The following is an 18,544-nucleotide window of genomic DNA, read 5'->3' on the forward strand; positions in this document are numbered from 1 at the left end:
TGGAAAGAGAAGAGAGCTGGCAATTAGCCGACAGCTGAGCGGCCAGCTCAGAGGAGGAAGGGCTAAGCCAGCCCTGACAGTACCCCCCCAATGACCCCTCTCCCTCTGAGGGCCACCGGGCTTGAGGGGAAACCATCTATGGAACTTTCGGAGGAGGACAGGGGCATGTACGTCAGAGGATGAAACCCAGGAGCATTCCTCCGGACCGTACCCCTTCCAATGCACCAGGTACTGTATGCGCCCACGGAACCTACGGGAGTCAACAATGGATTGTACCTCATACTCCTCATGGTTCTCAACCAGAATAGGGTGAGAACGTGGCACCGAGGTGCTAAATCGGTTACAGACCAACGGTTTCAATAAGGAGACATGAAACACATTAGAGATGCGCATACTAGGAGGAAGGTTCAACGCGTAAGCTACTGGGTTAATCCTGCGAAGGATACAGAAAGGCCCAATAAACCGAGGTGCAAACTTTAGTGAGGGAACACGAAGCCGGAGGTTGCAAGATGACAGCCAGACCCTGTCCCCAACCTGGTAGGAAGGCGCAGGCTGGCGTCTGCGGTCAGCATGGAGTCTGTACCTATCATTAGCATAACGCAAAGCCTCCTGGACTTGTACCCAAGTGGAAGGAAGACCACGGAGATGCTCCTCTAACGCAGGAATACTCTGCGGAACAAACGAGTCAGGCATCATGGAAGGTTGGAAACCATAATTCGCCATAAATGGAGACAATCCCGAGCAAAAATGGAAGCCAGTTCCTTAGAGGTGGGCAACTTCTTAAGTAGAATACAATGACACATCTTTGAGAACCGGTCAACCACCATAAGGATAACAGTGTTGCCTTGGGAGTTGGGCAATTCCACAATGAAATCCATAGACAGGTGAGTCCAGGGCCTCTCTCCATTGGGTATGGGTTGTAGGAGGCCCACTGGAAGGTGTCGTGGAGTCTTACTCTGAGCACACACAAGACAGGCAGCTACGAAGGCAGTAACATCAGCCCGTAGACTAGGCCACCAGAATTGTTGGGAGATTGCCCAAATGAGTTGATTCCTCCCAGGATGGCCAGCTGCCTTGGGAGAATGGTACATCTGGAGCACTGCAGTACGGAGACTCTCTGGGACAAAGCAGCGGTCACAAGGTTTATCAGGAGGAGCATGGACCTGAGCAGCAAGACTTTTGTCACCCAAAGGAGAAGTAAGACTGGTGCGAAACAAAGGCAGCCTTGAGAGTCTCAAAGGCCTTAATGGACTCCGGAGACCAACTCTGTGGGTTACCGTCCTTTCTGGTCATATCAGTCAGAGGTTTGCCCAGAGACGAGAAGTTACGAATAAACTTCCGATAGTAGTTGGCAAAGCCCAGGAAACGCTGCAGAGGATGTAAACCCACGGGTCGAGGCCACTGTAGGACTGCCAACAGTTTCTCTGGGTCCATCGAAAAACCAGCAGTGGAAATGACATAGCCCAGGAATGTAACCTGTTCACGATGGAACTCGCACTTCTCCAGTTTACAATAGAGATTGTTCTCTCTTAGTTTCTGAAGTACACGACAGACATCTGTGTGGTGGCTCTCCAGGGACTTGGAAAATATGAGGATATCATCGAGATAAACCACCATACACCATTGCAACAAATCTCGGAGGACATCGTTAATAAATTCCTGGAAAACTGCCGGGACGTTACAAAGGCCAAAAGGCATTACCAGGTATTCATAATGGCCTGTTCTGGTATTAAACCCAGTTTTACACTCGTCGCCCTCCATAATGCACACGAGATTGTATGCCCCTCTCAGGTCAAGCTTTGTGAAAACCGTTGCTCCCTTGAGGCGGTCAAATAGCTCTGTAATCAATGGAATCGGGTAGGCATTCTTAATCGTGACACGATTGAGACCCCTATAATCTATACAAGGTCTCAGTTCACCACTCTTCTTTTTCACAAAGAAGAAACCAGCACCAGCAGGAGATGAGGACTTGCGGATGAAACCTCGAGAAAGTGCATCAGCAACATACTCCTCCATGGCCTTATCCTCCAAGACCGACAAAGGGTAAACCCGGCCATGAGGAGGTATGGCACCAGGTAGAAGGTCAATTGCGCAATCATAAGGCCGGTGTGGAGGCAAACTACCAGCTTGACCTTTATCAAAGACATCACCAAAATCACGGTACTCCTCCGGCAAGGAGGGGAGTGAAGTGGTGCACAAGACCTTGGATACCTTCAGGAAGCATGTCTCACTGCATTGTGGTGACCAGGAGAGAACCTCAGCACGGAGCCAATCAAAAGAAGGGTTGTGCCTCTGTAACCAAGGATAACCAATAACCAGCGGAAATCTGGGTGAGGAAATAACTTGGAATTGGATTATCTCATGGTGAAGAGCCCCTACGGCCATGGACAATGGAACCGTCTCATGAGTCACATGGGCAGGCTGTAAAGGTCTCCCGTCAAGAGCCTCAATGGCCAGTGGAGTGTCACGCAGCTGCAGCGGAATCGAGTGCTGCGAAACAAATGCAGTATCAATGAACAGGCCTGCAGCCCCAGAGTCAATTAGAGCTTGTATCTCGATGGACGACTCAGCCCAAGAAAGGGTGACCAAAACCAGGGGCGTATCCTTCTGGATAACTGGGGACGAAACAACGCCACCTAAGGTCTGTCCATGACAGGACCTCAAGGTTCGGCATTCCCTGGACGGGTAGGACAAGACTTCAAAATGTGACCTGCCTGTCCACAATAAAGGCAAAATCTCTCTCACCTCCTAAATGCTCTCTCATCCGCAGAGAGACGCGTAAAGCCCAGGTGCATGGGTTCATCTTCACTGACCAACTTGGTACCAGGAGGCATGGGAGGTGAGGGAGGCATGGGTGGGACTACAAAGCTCAGAGGCAAACGTACAGGAGGCTTCCGCAAGCGCTCCTTAAGAGAAAGTCTTTCTCTGAGTCTGGAGTCAATGAGGATGGCAAACGAGATCAAGCTCTCCAGCTCAGTGGGTATATCTCAGGCTGCTATCTCATCCTTGATGGAATCCGAGAGACCATGAGAAAAAGCAGCCACGAGGGCCTCATTGTTCCAAGCAACTGCCAGAGTACGGAATTCAATGGCGTAGTCGGTAACAGTTCTCGTACTCTGTTTTGATGGACATGAGGCACTTGGCAGCAGAAGCGGAGCGTGCGGGAACGTCAAAAACCCTTTTAAAGGAGGCCACAAACTGAGGGTAACTCAAGACAACAGGTTTTTGCGTCTCCCATAGAGGGTTAGCCCAGGCCAGGGCTCTCTCAGAAAGCAAAGATATCACGAAACCTACTTTGCTTCTGTCAGTGGGAAACGCCTGGGGCAGCATTTCGAAGTATATCTCAACCTGATTGAGAAACCCTCTGCATTGAACTGGATCGCCCCCAAATCGCTGGGGAAGCGGAGCAGAACCAGACATACCTCTTATAGAGGTAATGCTCGAGGCGGGTGCCTGCACAGAGACTGGCGCAGCTGCAGGGATCGCCTGCGACTCAGGTTGTACCGGAGCAGCCTCCGTGGGGGATTCCAGGTGAGCTGTGCGATTCAGGAGCGTTTGTAATGCCAAGGCAAACTGATCCATGCGGTGATATTGCTCATCCAATCTGGAAAAAATATTACCAACAAGTGGATTGACTGTATCTTCTGAATTCATGGCCTTCGCGTACTGTCAGAAACCATGAAACAGACTGAGACAGAAGTACAATCAAATCACACTTGTTTATTAATAAAAATAAAAGGTAAATAGAAAAAAAGCGCAGTCAAGCATAGCCAGAGTCCAGTAGCCAGATCGGGTAGTCAGCCAGTCCAAAGTTCATTAACCAGATCGGGTAATCAGCCAGGCCAGAAGTCAGGAATCCAGGGAGAGCAACTGCAAGCAGGATAAGAAGCCAGGAGGGATGTCAGCAAGCCAGTCTTGAAACAAACAGCAGGAGATGGTTCCTTGTGATGTGACCAACGCAAAGGCAAATGAAAAAGTGAGCAGGAAAGCTTTAAATAGGCAGGTCAGACGAGCATCATCGGGAACAGCTGGTAACTGTGGAAAGAGAAGAGAGCTGGAATTAGCCAACAGCTGAGGCCAGCAATGAGGAGAAGGGCGTATGCCAGCCCTGACCCACTCTCCTTTTACCCCTTCCTCTCCTTCTCTCTCTCTCTTCCTCTCTCTCCCCTCGCTCACCCTCTTTCTCTCCGCACACCCACCTTTTCTCTACCCCTCTCTCACCCCACTTTCCTCTGGCTCACCTTCGCTCTCTCCCCTCTCGCTCTATCCCTCCCCCTCTCACTCACAATCTCTTGCTCCCCCTCTCTCTCCCCCCCTCCCATCTCTCTCTCCCTCCGTCTCTCTCTCTCCCCCTCTCTCTCCCCTCCCCCTCGCTGACAATCTCTTGTCTCCCCTCTCCTCTCTCTACCCCTCCATCCCTCCCCTATCTCTCCCCTCCCTCTTTCTGTCCCTCCTCCTCTCCTCCCCCTTCTCTCTCTCTCCCTCTCTCTCTCTCTCTCTCTCTCTCTACCTCCCCTCTTCTCTCTCCTTCCCCTCCTCTCCCTTCCTCCCCTCCTCTCTCTCTCTCCTCCCCTTCTCTCTCTCCCTCCCCTCATCTCTCTCTCTCCTTCCCCTTCTCTCTCCCTCCCCTCCTCTCGCCCCTCCTCTCTCTCCCTCCTCTCCTCTCTCTCTCCTTCCCATCCTCTCTTTCTCTCCCCTCCTCTCTCTCCTCCCCTCTTCTCCTTCTCTCCTCCCCCTCTCCCCCTCCTCTCCCTCCCCTCCCTCTCTCTCTCTCCTCCCCCCTCTCTCTCTCTCTCTCTCTCCTTCCCCTCTCTCTCCTTCCCCTCTCTCTCCTTCCCCTCCTCTCCCTCCTCCTCTTCTCCCCTCCTCTCTCTTCTCCCTCCCCTCCTCTCTCTCTCTCCCTCCCCTCCTCTCTCTCTCTCTCCCTCCCCTCCTCTCTCTCTCCCTCCCTCCTCTCTCTCTCCCTCCCCTCTTCTCTCTCCTTCCCCTCTTCTCTCTCCTTCCCCTCTTCTCTATCCTTCCCCTCCTCTCTCTCCTTCCCCTCCTTTCTCTCTCCCTCCCTCCTCTCTCTCTCTCTCTCCTTCCTCTCTTCTCTCTCCTTCCCCTCTTCTCTCTCCTTCCTCTCTTCTCTCTCCTTCCCCTCTTCTCTCTCCTTCCCCTCTTCTTTGTCTTTCCCCTCTTCTCTCTCCTTCCCCTCCTCTCTCTCTCCTTCCTCTCTTCTCTCTCCTTCCTCTCTTCTCTCTCCTTCCCCTCCTCTCTCTCTCCTTCCTCTCTTCTCTCTCCTTCCTCTCTTCTCTCTCCTTCCCCTCTTCTCTCTCCCTCCCCTCCTCTCTCTCTCTCCCTCCCTCCCTCTCTCCCTCCCTCTCTCTCTCTCTCCTCCCCTCCTCTCTCCCTCCCCTCCTCTCTCTCTCTCTCCTCCCTCCCCTCCTCTCTCCCTCCCCTCCCCTCCTCTCTCTCTCTCCCTCCCCTCCTCTCTCTCTCTCCCTCCCCTCCTCTCTCTCTCTCTCTCTCACCCCTCTCTCTCTGATCCCCCCACTCTACTGCCTCTGTGGATGTGGAACGACTCAGTGACATCCCCCCACCATTCTCCCAAGACACAGGAAATTCTTAGAGGGGTTGCCACCTTGCTGGGTCCCATATGTTTTATTGGCTGCATATGTCTGATGGCTGAGGAGAGTGCCCTGGAAGTGGTGCTGATGAACGCTGTGCTTTTGCAGCCATTTTTATTGCTTGAATTATTTTCCCCATTATGGGCATGAGTGGGGCCTCATAAGTAAGTTTCGCCTAAGGCCTCACAAAGCCTAGAGCCGCCTCTGGAGGTAACGGTAAGCCCAACAAAAATTCAGCAGCTCCTTCGGGGGTCAGTGCTACATACCTCTGTAAGGTAAAATTTTTGGGTTAGTATCAATGAACTAATTCTTTAACCTTTAAATGATAGATAAGATACTAAAAGAGTGTATCATAGGCATGCATTGTAGAGGTATAAATGAACAATGTATTGTTTGTTGTACGATTATTTATATGCTCTATTATCTATTATTTACAAATATTGAATTACTCACTTTTGAGATTCAACGAGAATTATAATTTAGAAATACTGTGTTTTTTTTTATTTTTTATGCTTTATTGATAGATGAATAGTAAATTAGCATATGATGGTACGCATGATAGAGGTATAGATAAGCAACTCCACATGTCTATTTTTTGGAAGACCACATCCATAATCGTACTTTGTATAAACAATGGATCTATTTGCTTAATTTCTCTTTAAGATTGTAGGCTGGTTCTTGCTGTTGCGATGTTGGGCATCGCATGTGGTCTGCACTTTATCGCTGTGCAGATCGTGTTCGATGTCAGTGTGATAAGAGTTAGGTCATACAGACTGTGGGGCATAGCTCGCACCACATTTGGATCAAGGACGTGTAGGACCCCTTAGGTCCACACTAGAGCCAGTCATATGGGTGTTTACACCAATGCGATCTGATTCCTGACCGAGACGATGGTCCGCTCTGCGATATGCAAGCCGATCTGGGGGTGTCAATAACTGTATTGGTACCCACAGTGGTTTGAGTGGGACAGAGTGGGTTGCCGATGAGTTATGTTCGGTGGGGGAGAACGTGTTGGATTGCATGGGCTTGCGCATCGCGACAATGAGAACTGGGCCCCAATGAGAATTATAATATCATTATATCATATCAAATCATTCTCTGCAGCTATTACCTTTTGTACCACCACCCCCTCCCTTTAGAATGTAAGCTACAAGCCGGGCCCTCCTGTACCTTTTGTATGGTCCGCACCCAGTCACCCTGTCCACGGCGCAGCTGCCTGAGCCCCGGCACACCGCTGTCACAGTTGGGGGGCTGACACCCCCCCAATGTGAGGCACCTGGGGAGACCGCCCACCCCCCTCCGCTGGTACTCCACTGGTTGACGATATACAAATCCCGTATAACAATATAAATATTCAGGTTGGGAATATGTAATTAAAAGGCACACCTATTGAAGTGGAATTATGTCAAATTATTATGAATAATAATGTCATTTCTGAATCTTGTGGGACTGTATCCAACTTGCTTAGTGCACAGATCTGAGTGCCGCCCTCAAATTCTCCTCCAGGATTCCGCAGGCTGCTTGTACCATTCCACCGATTGGGGGGGGGGGGGGGAACAAGGGCAAAGACCTTGTTGGATCTGTCTCATGTCATTTCCAAAGTCAAGTAAAAGTTTTCTCTTGTAAATGGCACATCATCTGCAGAGTGTTCCATTGCTAGACAGACACCCTGTCCTCTCTGTGGAATGGTATAGCCCTCACATATACTGTATATAAACCCGTGTATTGTCTGATGTCCTTAGGTCTGTTGAACATCGTACAAAAATGAGTGAACCTGGGGGCTGTAGTATTCAGAGGCCGGCTACTGCTGAAGATCAAGCTATTGCTGACAAGGTAAACGGTCGGGGTAACAATCCTACGGGGAACTATAATGTATTTTTTATTGACTAGAGCATGGGTGCTCAACCTGTGGACCTCTAGCTGTTGCGGAACTACAAGTCCCATGAGGCATTGCAAGTCCCATTGCAAGGCTGACAGTGACAAGCATGACTCCCCACAGGCAGAGGCATGATGGGACTTGTAGTTCCGCAACAGCTGGAGGGCCACAGCTTGAGCACACATGGACTAGAGCAGGGATATGCAATTAGCGGGACCTCCAGCTGTTGCAGAACTACAAGTCCCATGAGGCATAGCAAGACCCTGACAGCCACAAGCATGACACCCAGAGGCAGAGGTATGATGGCTTGTAGTTTTGAAACAGCTGGAAGTCCGCTAATTGCATATTCCTGGACTAGGATTTTGAATTAATCCCAGAGCTCACCTAAAATCTACAATGGAAAAAACAATACAAATTAGCAATGACTGCCAATGTATATTGCACACAAAAGTCCATTTTATTTAGAAAAGCTTCTTGAGACCCCTGGATCCCTAAAATGTAAATGGGAACCACAATGTATTTTACACGATCATGAATTTCGTGTTTTGCATAAAGTTTCATTTTGAATATAACTTCTACATCTCTGAACATTTGCTCTTATATATTTCTGAGACTTTATTAAATATACAAAGTGATGTAGATTGGCCAGTAGAGAGACATTTGCATTCCACTCAGGGCCAGGACAAGGGGTGGGCAGGAGGGAAGGCTGTCCTGGGCACTGTGGTATTGTGTGAGGTTTGGGGGCACTACAATGAGATTGGGTGGGAGGGGATTCGTGTTGGGGAGGAATTTGGGAGGGAAGGGAGGGATGGCAGAGGATAAGAATCGTTCTAGGAGGGGAAATTGGGGAAAGTGATATTTGTGCTGTATTTGTGCTAGGAGAATAAATAAGGGGGGGTGGATTTTTGCTAGGATGGGGGATTAAGGGAGGGGAATTTGTGCTGGGAGGGGGGTCTTAGAGTGGGTGGTAAAATTTGAGGGGTAGAGGATTTGTGCTAGTAAGGGGGAATTGTTATTTTTTGGGGGGGGGGGGGGTTGTGCTGGGAGCATATGTGTTATGAGAGGATTTGAGCTAAGCATGCAGAGTAGCACTCACATTTTTTTGGGGGGGGTGGGGGGATTTTTGCTGACACATAATGATCATATATCTGGGGGGGGGGTGCAATTCGGCACGTTCGCCCTGGGCTCTAGATGACCTTGTCTTGCCACTGATCCCACTATTATATTGTCTTGATGTAAACTTGTTTTCATTGGGACCAACTTGTCCCTAAAGCTGGGCACACAGCTTACAAGTTTCTTGAGAGATATCTATGAAAAGAGATAGTCCACCTAAATCCTGTCTATTTAAATTGCTGTACCAACAACTCCAGTTGTGGATTTTAATCCTTGCAATATTCAGGCAGTTTCTGCTGTGCTAGGAAAAGGTAGAAAGTGCTTCTGACAGCCAGAGGTGCTCAGTAACAAATTTAGAAATATGCCAGTATGCCAAAATAATGCCCAGGCTGTGGGCAGGGTCCTTTCTGAAGCTTTCCTACCTGGAATAAGGCAAAAGACTGAAGCCCTTATGCAATTGAAGGAAGGTATTATATACCTTCCCAGTAGCCAGCATCATTAATGAGATCTGCTGGCTGGCTGCAGGGAGACAACTGCTGGTGGTCACCGGAACCCTTTAACTATGCCACCAGCAGGTGATCCAGGTCCTCAGTATGGATGAGCCAAACCCCGCTCAGTTTGGTTCGCAACAGGACATGTGAACAGACAAAAAATTTGTGCAAAGATGCGAACACCCTTAAAAGTCTATGGGACACAAATGTGAAAAACCAAAAGTGCTAATTTTAAAGGCTAATATGCAAGTTATTGCCATATAAAGTGTATGGGGACCCGGGTCCTCCCCCAGGGGACATGTATCAATGCAAAAAAAAGTTTTTTCAGGAGCAGTGATTTTAATAATGATTAAAATGAAACAATGAAAATTAAATATTCCTTTAAATAGCGTGCCCGGGGGTCCCCTTAGTCTGCCTGTAACGTAGCGCATCTTTCCCATGTTTATAACAGTACCGCACAAAATTGCATTTCTAAAGGAAAAAATGTCATTTAAAAAATGGCTTGCGGCTGTAATATATATACTAGACTGACTGTATGATGTATATATCAAATAAACTGCCACTAACTAACCTGCCTGTCTAATCTAGCTCAATCTATCTCCGTCCACACACTATACACGGCCGATATGTAAGCACCCTTATTCAGTGTGGGGTGTAGACTTAGTCCCCCTGAGCCATGTTTGGCCAAAGGCACCCTGGAATTTCCCAGCTCAACTTACCGACCAGCCTGCAACCAACTGAATTGATGTATCGAACACTATGGGGCTGATTTCCAAGCGGTTTTGGCCATGAGTTGTGGCGCACGCCAATGTGTAATGGCCGTTCTCGTATTCACAAAGCATTTGCGCCTGTAACACAGCGCAATTCCCCATTTACTATTATGCCGGCGCACGGGAGGTGGCGATCGGTGCGCCACTATAGACATGGCGCACGGCATCTTCAACTCAGAATTAAAAGAAGGTGGAAGTGCCAATATTATGGGGGTGATTTGAGGAAGTATAGTTATAACTGTCCAAGTAACAAATATGGCCAAAATAGAATAGAAAAGTAACTTTCTATGAACAAGCCTGCTGCGCCTGCAAATACACTTGGAACTGTGCGAGGTCAATTTATGCACTGGGCATGTGCAAGCGGCATTTGCGCACGTTCAAGTGCTTTGGTTCACGTCAGTGGCAAAATCTTAGTAAATGTCAAGCCACATAGATGCATTTGCATAAGTTGAACGGGCGCACCTCTCAACTCTATGTTTTTTTTTTTAAGGCTATTTGCACACAGGTCATATTAGCATTAAGAAGAAAAAAAAAATTAAGAAAAAAAAATGCGTGGGGGTCCCCCCGAAATTCCATACCAGGCACTTCAGGTCTGGCATGGAATTTAAGGGGAACTCCGCGGCAAAAAAAAAATCCATACCAGACCCTTATCCGAGCACGCAACCTGGCAGACTGCAGGTAAAGAGCGGGGGACGCTCTCTCATCCCCCGCTCTTTACCTGCAGCCTTTTTTCAGCAAAAAAGTGAGAAAAGTGTTAAAAATGACAAGAGCCAGTTTTTGGCAATTCCTTTATTAAAGTCTTCTTCTTTCCATCTTCTTTGGGGCTTCTTCATTCTTCCTTCCTTCATCCTTCGGTTTCTTCCTCCATCTTCTTCTTCCTCCGATCCTCTGCTTCTTGCTCCAGTATTCTCGTCCGGCATCTTCCTCCACGATGTCTCTTCTTCCTCGCTTCATTCTCGGGTCGCTGCGCTCCATGGGAGGCTCCCGCTGTGTGATGCTTCTCTTCTTCTGACAGTTCTTATATAACTGAGGGCGGTGATCCCGCCCCCTCTGATGCACGGTTCCATTATAGAAGTGTCAGAAGAAGATAAGCGTCACACAGCAGGAGCCTCCCATTGCGCAGAGCGGCCCGAGAATGAAGTGGGGATGAAGAGACGCTATGAAGGAAGATGCCGGGCGAGAACGCCGGAGTAAGAAGCAGAGGATCGGAGAAGAAGAAGATGGAGGAAGAAGGTGGAGGAAGAAACTGAAGGATGAAGGAAGGAAGAAGGAAGAAGACCAGAAGAAAGAAGATGAAAGAAGAAGACTTTAATAAAGGAATTGTCAAAACCTGTCTCTTGTTATTTTTAACACTTTCGTCACTTTTTTGGTGAAATGGTAGGGGTACAACCCTTACCATTTCACACGGGGGGCCAGGATCTGGGGGTCCCCTTGTTAAAGGGGCTTTTAGATTCCGATAAGCTCCCCGCCCGCAGGTCCCACAACCACCGGCCAGGGGGTACCCCAAAGCACCCTCCTAATGTTGAGGGCATGTGGCCTGGTACGGTTCATGAGGAGGGGGCTGATCTTTCATCCCCCCTCTCTTCCTGCGGCCTGCCAGGTTGTCTGCTTGGATAAGGGTCTGGTATGGATTTTGAGGGGGGCACCCACTGCATTTTTTTGGGTGCGGGGTTCCCCTTAAAAACCATGCCAGACCTGAAGTGCCTGGTGTGGATTTTGAGGGGGACCCCCACGCCATTTTTTTTTGTTTTTTGGTGCGGGGTTCCCCTTAAAACCCATACCAGACCTGAATGGCCTGGTATGCTCTTGGAGGAGAACCCATGCCGTTTTTTTTTTTTTTTAATTAAAGTCGCCTGGCCTGGGGGTGACTTAAAGTCATGTTGTAAGTTGCCCCAAGTCGTGTTGAAGTCACCACAAGTCGCACTGTGATTCATACTCAAGTCGTGTCCAAGTTGCCTCCCAAAGTCGCGCTGGAAGTCGTGTGGCCCCTGTGTGAATGGACTGTTAATGATACGGCATGCGCTATTATCAATGGCATATTATTATCGCGTGTGCCATATTATCTGTTGCGCTTATGCGTGCGCCGGTTCGCACACTCAATTCATAATTTATCTGGCGCACAAATTAAGGTATGAACTGGCGCAGAGCATTAATCTTAATAAATTACCCCCTATGTGTTAAAAAGAGGGGTTTAGTTGCAGAAATTTGCAAATACATGCGTAAGCCACAGAGCCCAGGAAAGGCACTCCATTTTCTGTGGACCTAAACTCTAATTTCTTTGAGTCTTCAACAATGGAAGCGCATGCATTTAGATGGACAGGTGTAAAGCAGAGAAACCTAAAGGCTTAGCCCTTGTACACACGGTCGGAAATTCCGATGGACAATGTCCGATAGGACCGTGTTGTCGGATAATCCGACAGTGTGTGGGCTCCATCGGACTGTTTCCATTGGAGTATCCGACGGACCAAGTTTTCCAACTTGGCTATAAAATTTTCCGACAACATGCTCCGATTGGACATAGTCCGATCGTGTGTAGCCTACTCCGACGGACAAGGTGCCACGCATGCTCACAATCAAATTCGGACACGGAAGCGCTTGCTCAGGTCAAACTACCGCTCGTAATCGATATAGCACATTCGTCACGCTGCAATGTTAAAAATTCTTTCACCCAGTGCATTCTCTTGTTCTTTACAATGCTGCAAGAATGAAGTTGTTTTGATGCTCATATTCACACACAGTTCTCCCAAACGTATTTCTTTATTCTTTTTACTCATTTCAGCAATACAATATTTTAAATCGTCACATCTACCCAATCTTTTTCTTTTTTTTTTTGTGGTTGTTTTTTTTAATCAACATCTCCTTTTTTGACAGTTTGATTATCTTTGCATTTTTTTGGTGTGTTTTGTGTGTCAACTTACCACAACACCATTATTATCTTTTTCATTTTGTTTTTCTTTTTTTATCTACAGGAGGTTTTTGGGTGTTGGTGCCCCTTGTTGTTCATTTAACTTTGTATTTTTGAAATGTACCTGCCTACAAATAAACTGTCCTTTTTGAAGAAAAACACATACGCAAGTATTTCTTCAACCAAAAAAACCCCTTTATTTAGGTGACAGTAACAAACTGGAGGCAGCGCTGGAGAAACTGGGGAGATTAGCGAAACCTTTGGCCTCCAGGGCACACATCAACTATTTAAACGCAAAAATTGGTGGCCTGAGGAGTACATGTCTGAGGGAGAGTATTCTGGTCCTGAAGTCCAAGAAACCCGGAATAGCAGCAGATGACATCTATGTTCCCAGGCTGTGGTACTACAAGAGGCTGCATCTTCTGTCAGACCAGACTGAACCCAGGTTATCACACTCTGGTCTTCCTTCCACGATCCCTTCCAGGCTGTGGCTGTGGTGCTGGAGGTGTGGCAGAAGGAGGAGGAGGAGGGGCATGGCCCAAATCACACAAGTGTGTTGCTCATGTGATTTGGCCCAACAGCCTCTTGTTGAGGGTGTGGATAATTAGCTCCTCACACAAGATCAGTTGCCCCTCCTCCATTTGCTTGAGTTTGCAGGCAGCCAAGGTGGCAAAGAACTCTTGATAGGTAGGGGTGGCTTTGAGGGCCACTGAAGCCTCCCCGATCAGCTTCAGAGCCAACTCCTCCACATTCCCCCTCTTTCTGGCCCTTTTGCGTGGAAGGCGGAGGGGAGGGACTTGGGATTCAGTCAGGCTCCTCTGCCTGCCCACCGCCTGGCTGCCGCTTACCCCTGCTTCCTCCTGGCTGCCACTTTCCACAGCCACCTCCTGGCTGATGTCTTCCTGTGTATGAAAAAGGGACATAGTTTTAGTTTTTGGTTCATCAAACACACACAATTTTCAGCTCAAGACTGTTGCAAATTGTTAACAAATAGAAAAGTCTATCATTCTGAGCCCAGCATTTTTCATTCTTGGCCTAAAGGTTTTGGCCACTACTGTCTATTGATATGTGAAACACTTTCTAAAATCAGCAATTAGAGAGCAAAAAACAATTTAACATCATTCATTTTTACACCCAAAATATGTACAACAATACTATACCTGGCTCAAGCTGGGCTCCCCCAGTTCTTCCTGAGTGGAAGGCCCAGGTTGGGCGTCGGAAGACTCAGCGGGTGTGGAATGTAGCATAGAAGGACACGTGGAAGGAAGGGTAGAGAGGGATTCCCTGACCTCAGCCTGGTCTGACAGAAACTGCATCCTCTAATCAGGGGCGTACTAAGTGGGGGGGGGGGGGGGCGTGCCGCCCCGGGTGCCACACACTGGGGGGGTGTCAGGCCAGTGCCCCCGCCCGCAACTGAAGTGTCAGACAGCGCCGTGCCTCGGGTTCGCAGCCCACACAGAGAGAGCCCGAGGCACTGGCAGTGGGCGGCATTGCAGGGGGGGGGGGGGGTGCGAGCAGCACCCGAGTGGAGTGACATCAGCCGGCTCAGTGACCCAGCACAATACTCCCCTTCTCTCTGTGGTCGCGTCGCGTGGCCGTTCTGATCAGTCTCGGGCAGCGGCTGTCACTCACAGCCGAGCAGAGTGAAGCCGCCTCCCCCTCCTCTATGCACAGCACTGTGTAGACAAGGAGGGGGAGGCGGCTTCACTCTGCTTGGCTGTGAGTGACAGCCGCTGCCCGAGACTGATCAGAACGGCGCGACGTGAGACACGCGACCACAGAGAGAAGGAGATTATTGCGCCGGGTCCCGGATCACTGACACTCCACTCGGGTGCTGCCCACACCTCCCCCCTGCAATGCCGCTGCCTTGGGCTCGAGGTACACTATGGGTCCTTAGGGGAGGCTGTGCACTGTAGGGGGGTTCTTTACTGTGGTGGGTCCTGCACTGTAGGGGGGTCTGCACTGTAGGGGGTCCTGCACTGTAGAGGGTCCTGCACTGTAGGGAATCTGCACTGTAGAAGGGGTCCTGCACTGTAGGGGGGGTCCTGCACTGTAGGGGGGTCCTGCACTGTAGGGAGGTCCTGCACTGTAGAAGGGGTCCTGCACTGTAGAAGGGGTCCTGCACTGTAGGGGGGTTCTGCACTGTAGGGGGGGTCCTGCACTGTAGGGGGTCTGCACTGTAGGGGGGTCCTGCACTGTAGAAGGGGTCCTGCACTGTAGGGGGGGTCTGTACTGTAGGGGAAGATTCTGCACTGTAGGGGGGTCTGTAGGGGAGTCTGTACTGTAGGGGGGTCTGCGCTGTAGGGGGAGGGGTCTGTACTGTAGGAGGGTTTGCACTGTAGGGGGGGTCTGCGCTATAGGGTGGAGGGGTCTGTACTGTAGGAGGGTCTGCACTGTAGGGGAGGATTCTGTACTGTAGGGGGGTCTACACTGTAGATGGGGGTCTGTATGGTAGGGAGGGGGGTCTGCACTGTAGGGGATCTGTGTAACATGCAGAGGGTCCAGAGCTGTGAGGGGCTGTGTAATGTAAAGGGGTGCAGAGGTGCAGGGTGCTGTGTAATGTAAAGGGATCCATAGGTACAAGGGCTGTGTAATGTAAAGGGGTGCAGAGGTGCAGGGTGCTGTGTAATGTAAAGGGATCCATAGGTACAAGGGCTGTGTAATGTAAAGGGGTCAGGAGGTTCAGGGTGCTATGTTATGTAAAGGGGTCCAGAGGTACAAGAGCTGTGTAATGTAAAGGGGTCCAGAGGTGCAGGCTGCTGTGTAATGTAAAGAGGTCCTTAGGTGCAAGGTCCTGTGTAATGTAAAGGGGTCCAGAGGTGTAGGCTGCTGTGTAATGTAAAGGGGTCCAGAGGTGTAGGCTGCTGTGTAATGTAAAGAGGTCCTTAGGTACAGGGTGCTGTGTAATGTAAAGGGGTCCAGAGGTGCAGGGCGCTGTGTAATGTAAAGGGGTCAGGAGGTTCAGGGTGCTATGTTATGTAAAGGGGTCCAGAGGTACAAGAGCTGTGTAATGTAAAGGGGTCCAGAGGTGCAGGCTGCTATGTAATGTAAAGGGGTCCAGAGGTGCAGGCTGCTGTGTAATGTAAAGGGGTCCAGAGGTGTAGGCTGCTTTGTAATGTAAAGGGGTCCAGAGGTGTAGGCTGCTGTGTAATGTAAAAAGGTCCTTAGGTGCAAGGTCCTGTGTAATGTAAAGGGGTCCAGAGGTGCAGGGTGCTGTGTAATGTAAAGGGGTCCAGAGGTGCAGGGTGCTGTGTAATTTAAAGGGGTCCAGAGGTGCAGTTGTGGAGAGGGGGGTACATAGTAGTGACAAAAAGATATTGAAGGATGCAGAGGTATGCAGGGGACACGGTGGGTGTTTTTACATTTTATGGTGGGGGGGGGGTGCCAGATATAGGATCCGCCCCGGGTGCCAAATGCTCTAGGTACCCCCCTGCCTCTAATAATACCACAGCCTTCATCTGCTGCAGCTCCAGATTGTATAGAGTCCAGCACCTTCTTCCGCTCCCTCAGATATGTACTCCTGAGGCCACCAATTTTCACTTTTAAATAGTTGATGTTTGTACCTTCGTTTGCACGATCGGCGCGTCAGCTCCTCACTCTGTTCACAGATCGTACGTACAACACACGTGTGTTGCGTTTTATATACAGTGCGTATGCGTGAAACTCCGCCCGCCCCTGACGTTCTTTCAAGACTATTCCCCGCCCCTTCTCTTTTGGCGCAGTGGGGAGAGCACATGGCAGAGAGAACGCAGGTGCGCAATCAGAGTTCCACTAACGAGGAGGAGGGCGAGGAAAGCCCGGAGCCTGAAACGTCCCGATCCTGGAGGAGAAGCTTTAAGGCCTCAAATATGTCTTTTGGAGAGATGTTGGAGATGGTCGACATATTGAAGAGGAACGACTATGATGGGAAGTATGGACCTTACCCAAATATCAGAAAGGCCAAGATCATGACTAAAGTTGTGAAGAATCTTCAGAAGAATTTTGGGGTACGCAGATCCAAGGATCAACTGAGAAAACGCTGGTCAGACCTAGAACTGAGGGAGCACGATCAGTACAGAAGGATCAAGCGACTTCTTCAAAAAAGTAAGTAGTTGTCGTGTGTTCATATGATTATTATTGCTTGCATACTGCTCCATGTGCTTTGATTTAATGTTGTACAGTTTAAAATGGCCACTTGCATGTTCATGGGTTCAATCGTTTGTAATAAACATTGTTCGTTAGCCCACTCCCAAAACAATGTTTTCCCAAATTACACTTCACTACATTTCTTCACACTGCAGGTAAGTATTCCAGCTTTAGAAAGTGTCATAAATAATGTTCTCACCTTTGAACTCGGCCAAAAAACACAATTGTACGACGCTTCCAAGCAATGTTTCATATTCCTATTTCTGCCTTCTGTGTGCTAATTAATCTTTGTTTACATTCTCATAGGGGAGAGAAGACTCGGGAAGTCTGAGGACACCACGGACCCCCCACCTCCCAAAGAAGGGGAAATTCCAACACCAGAAGCAGAGGAGCAGGAGGAGGAAGGAGAGATTGTTGAAGTCGGTCAAATTGTCACCACAACAGGTGAGTGTCGGAGACCACAGCTTACGGTAAGCTAATCAATGTATGCCGTCATATTTATAATACATGGTGTGTTTATTTTTGTTTTTTTAGGTGGTGTGCAAGAAGAATCACATTTTACCAGTGAAAGTACCCAGATCCTGATTGGGGAAATAATGGGGTGCAATCGCGATTTAGAAATGATACATTATACATTAAAACATCAATGATGTTCAACATAAAATGAAGAACATCACTGATGTTTTGGGGAGAGTTTGAAACACCCCAAACTAGCTCAGGTTTTTTTTTTTAAAACAAACAACTTTTGTATTTTACTAAAAGCCAAATTTGGAAGATGCACACAGTGTGTCAACATGTGCTATCTCCCATCATGGGGGATCAATGTACGTGTTTTGTGGAAAGTGGCTCAGATGAAGGGGTTCCACCCCCAAAACATGTACATTGATCCCCCATGATGGGAGATAGCACATGTTGACACACTGTATGCATCTTCCAAATTTGGCTTTTCCAGGGGTGACACCCCATGTGATGAAGGCAAAATCAGCCCAGTTTGTACATACTCATGTCTGATATTGTCTTCACTAGTGATGGCCGAACAGTTCGCCCGGCGGTCGTTTCGCTGCGAATTTCGGCTGTTCGCGGTCCGCCCGATCGGCGGACTATTGCCGCCGTTCGCCCGGCAGACTTCCGTGTTTTCTGTGTAAAAGAACTTTGACCTATGATGACACATCGATCATGGGGTACAGGACAGCCAATTGAGACATTACAGCACATGGACACTTGGACATTCCCCCTAACTTATAAATACACCCGATCCAGTGGCCATTTTACATTCTTTCTTCTGTCACTATAGGGAGAGGTTGCTGCGTGGAGCAGGGAGAGATTTCAGTGACCCAAATCGCTAGCTATTTGGTACACAAAAGTTCTTTTCAGGACTGGTATAGGTGTTAGGTGTAGTTCAGGATATAGGTTTGAGGCACTGCTGTGCTACTGATTGTTGCAGCAGCCTGAGTGTCTTTTGTCAGTTTAGAGAAAGGGACAGGACGGTGTGTGCTGCAGGGACAGTCAGTTTAATCATTAACTGTTACTATCAGGTCCACAAAAGTGCTATTCCAGTTATTGTTCCAGCAGCCTTTGTTTTGTCAGTTTATATAGGGACAGGCAGGAAGCTGTGTGTGAGGCAGCGAGGGTCAGTTTAATCAGTAGCTGTTACT

At 48.9% G+C, this 18,544-nt stretch overlaps 1 protein-coding gene and 1 long non-coding RNA gene across 2 annotated transcripts in view; both read left to right on the forward strand.

The window, feature by feature from the left end:
• LOC143981660 (uncharacterized) overlaps positions 1 to 18,544 on the forward strand; it is a 264,222-nt gene that overhangs the window by 72,514 nt on the left and 173,164 nt on the right. The window lies entirely within an intron of this gene.
• Positions 7,309 to 18,544, forward strand: part of LOC143981659 (cystatin-B-like) — a 79,898-nt gene continuing 68,662 nt past the window's right edge. Inside the window, exon 1 of the mRNA XM_077479658.1 lies at positions 7,309 to 7,442. Coding sequence (XP_077335784.1) covers positions 7,374 to 7,442 — 69 coding nt within the window. The 5' untranslated portion in view covers positions 7,309 to 7,373. The remainder of the gene's footprint in view (positions 7,443 to 18,544) is intronic.

This window comes from Lithobates pipiens, unplaced genomic scaffold, assembly GCF_037356315.1.
Source record: "Lithobates pipiens isolate NorthernLeopardFrog02 unplaced genomic scaffold, aLitPip1_a1.2 Scaffold_16, whole genome shotgun sequence".
Classification (NCBI taxonomy): domain Eukaryota; kingdom Metazoa; phylum Chordata; class Amphibia; order Anura; family Ranidae; genus Lithobates; species Lithobates pipiens.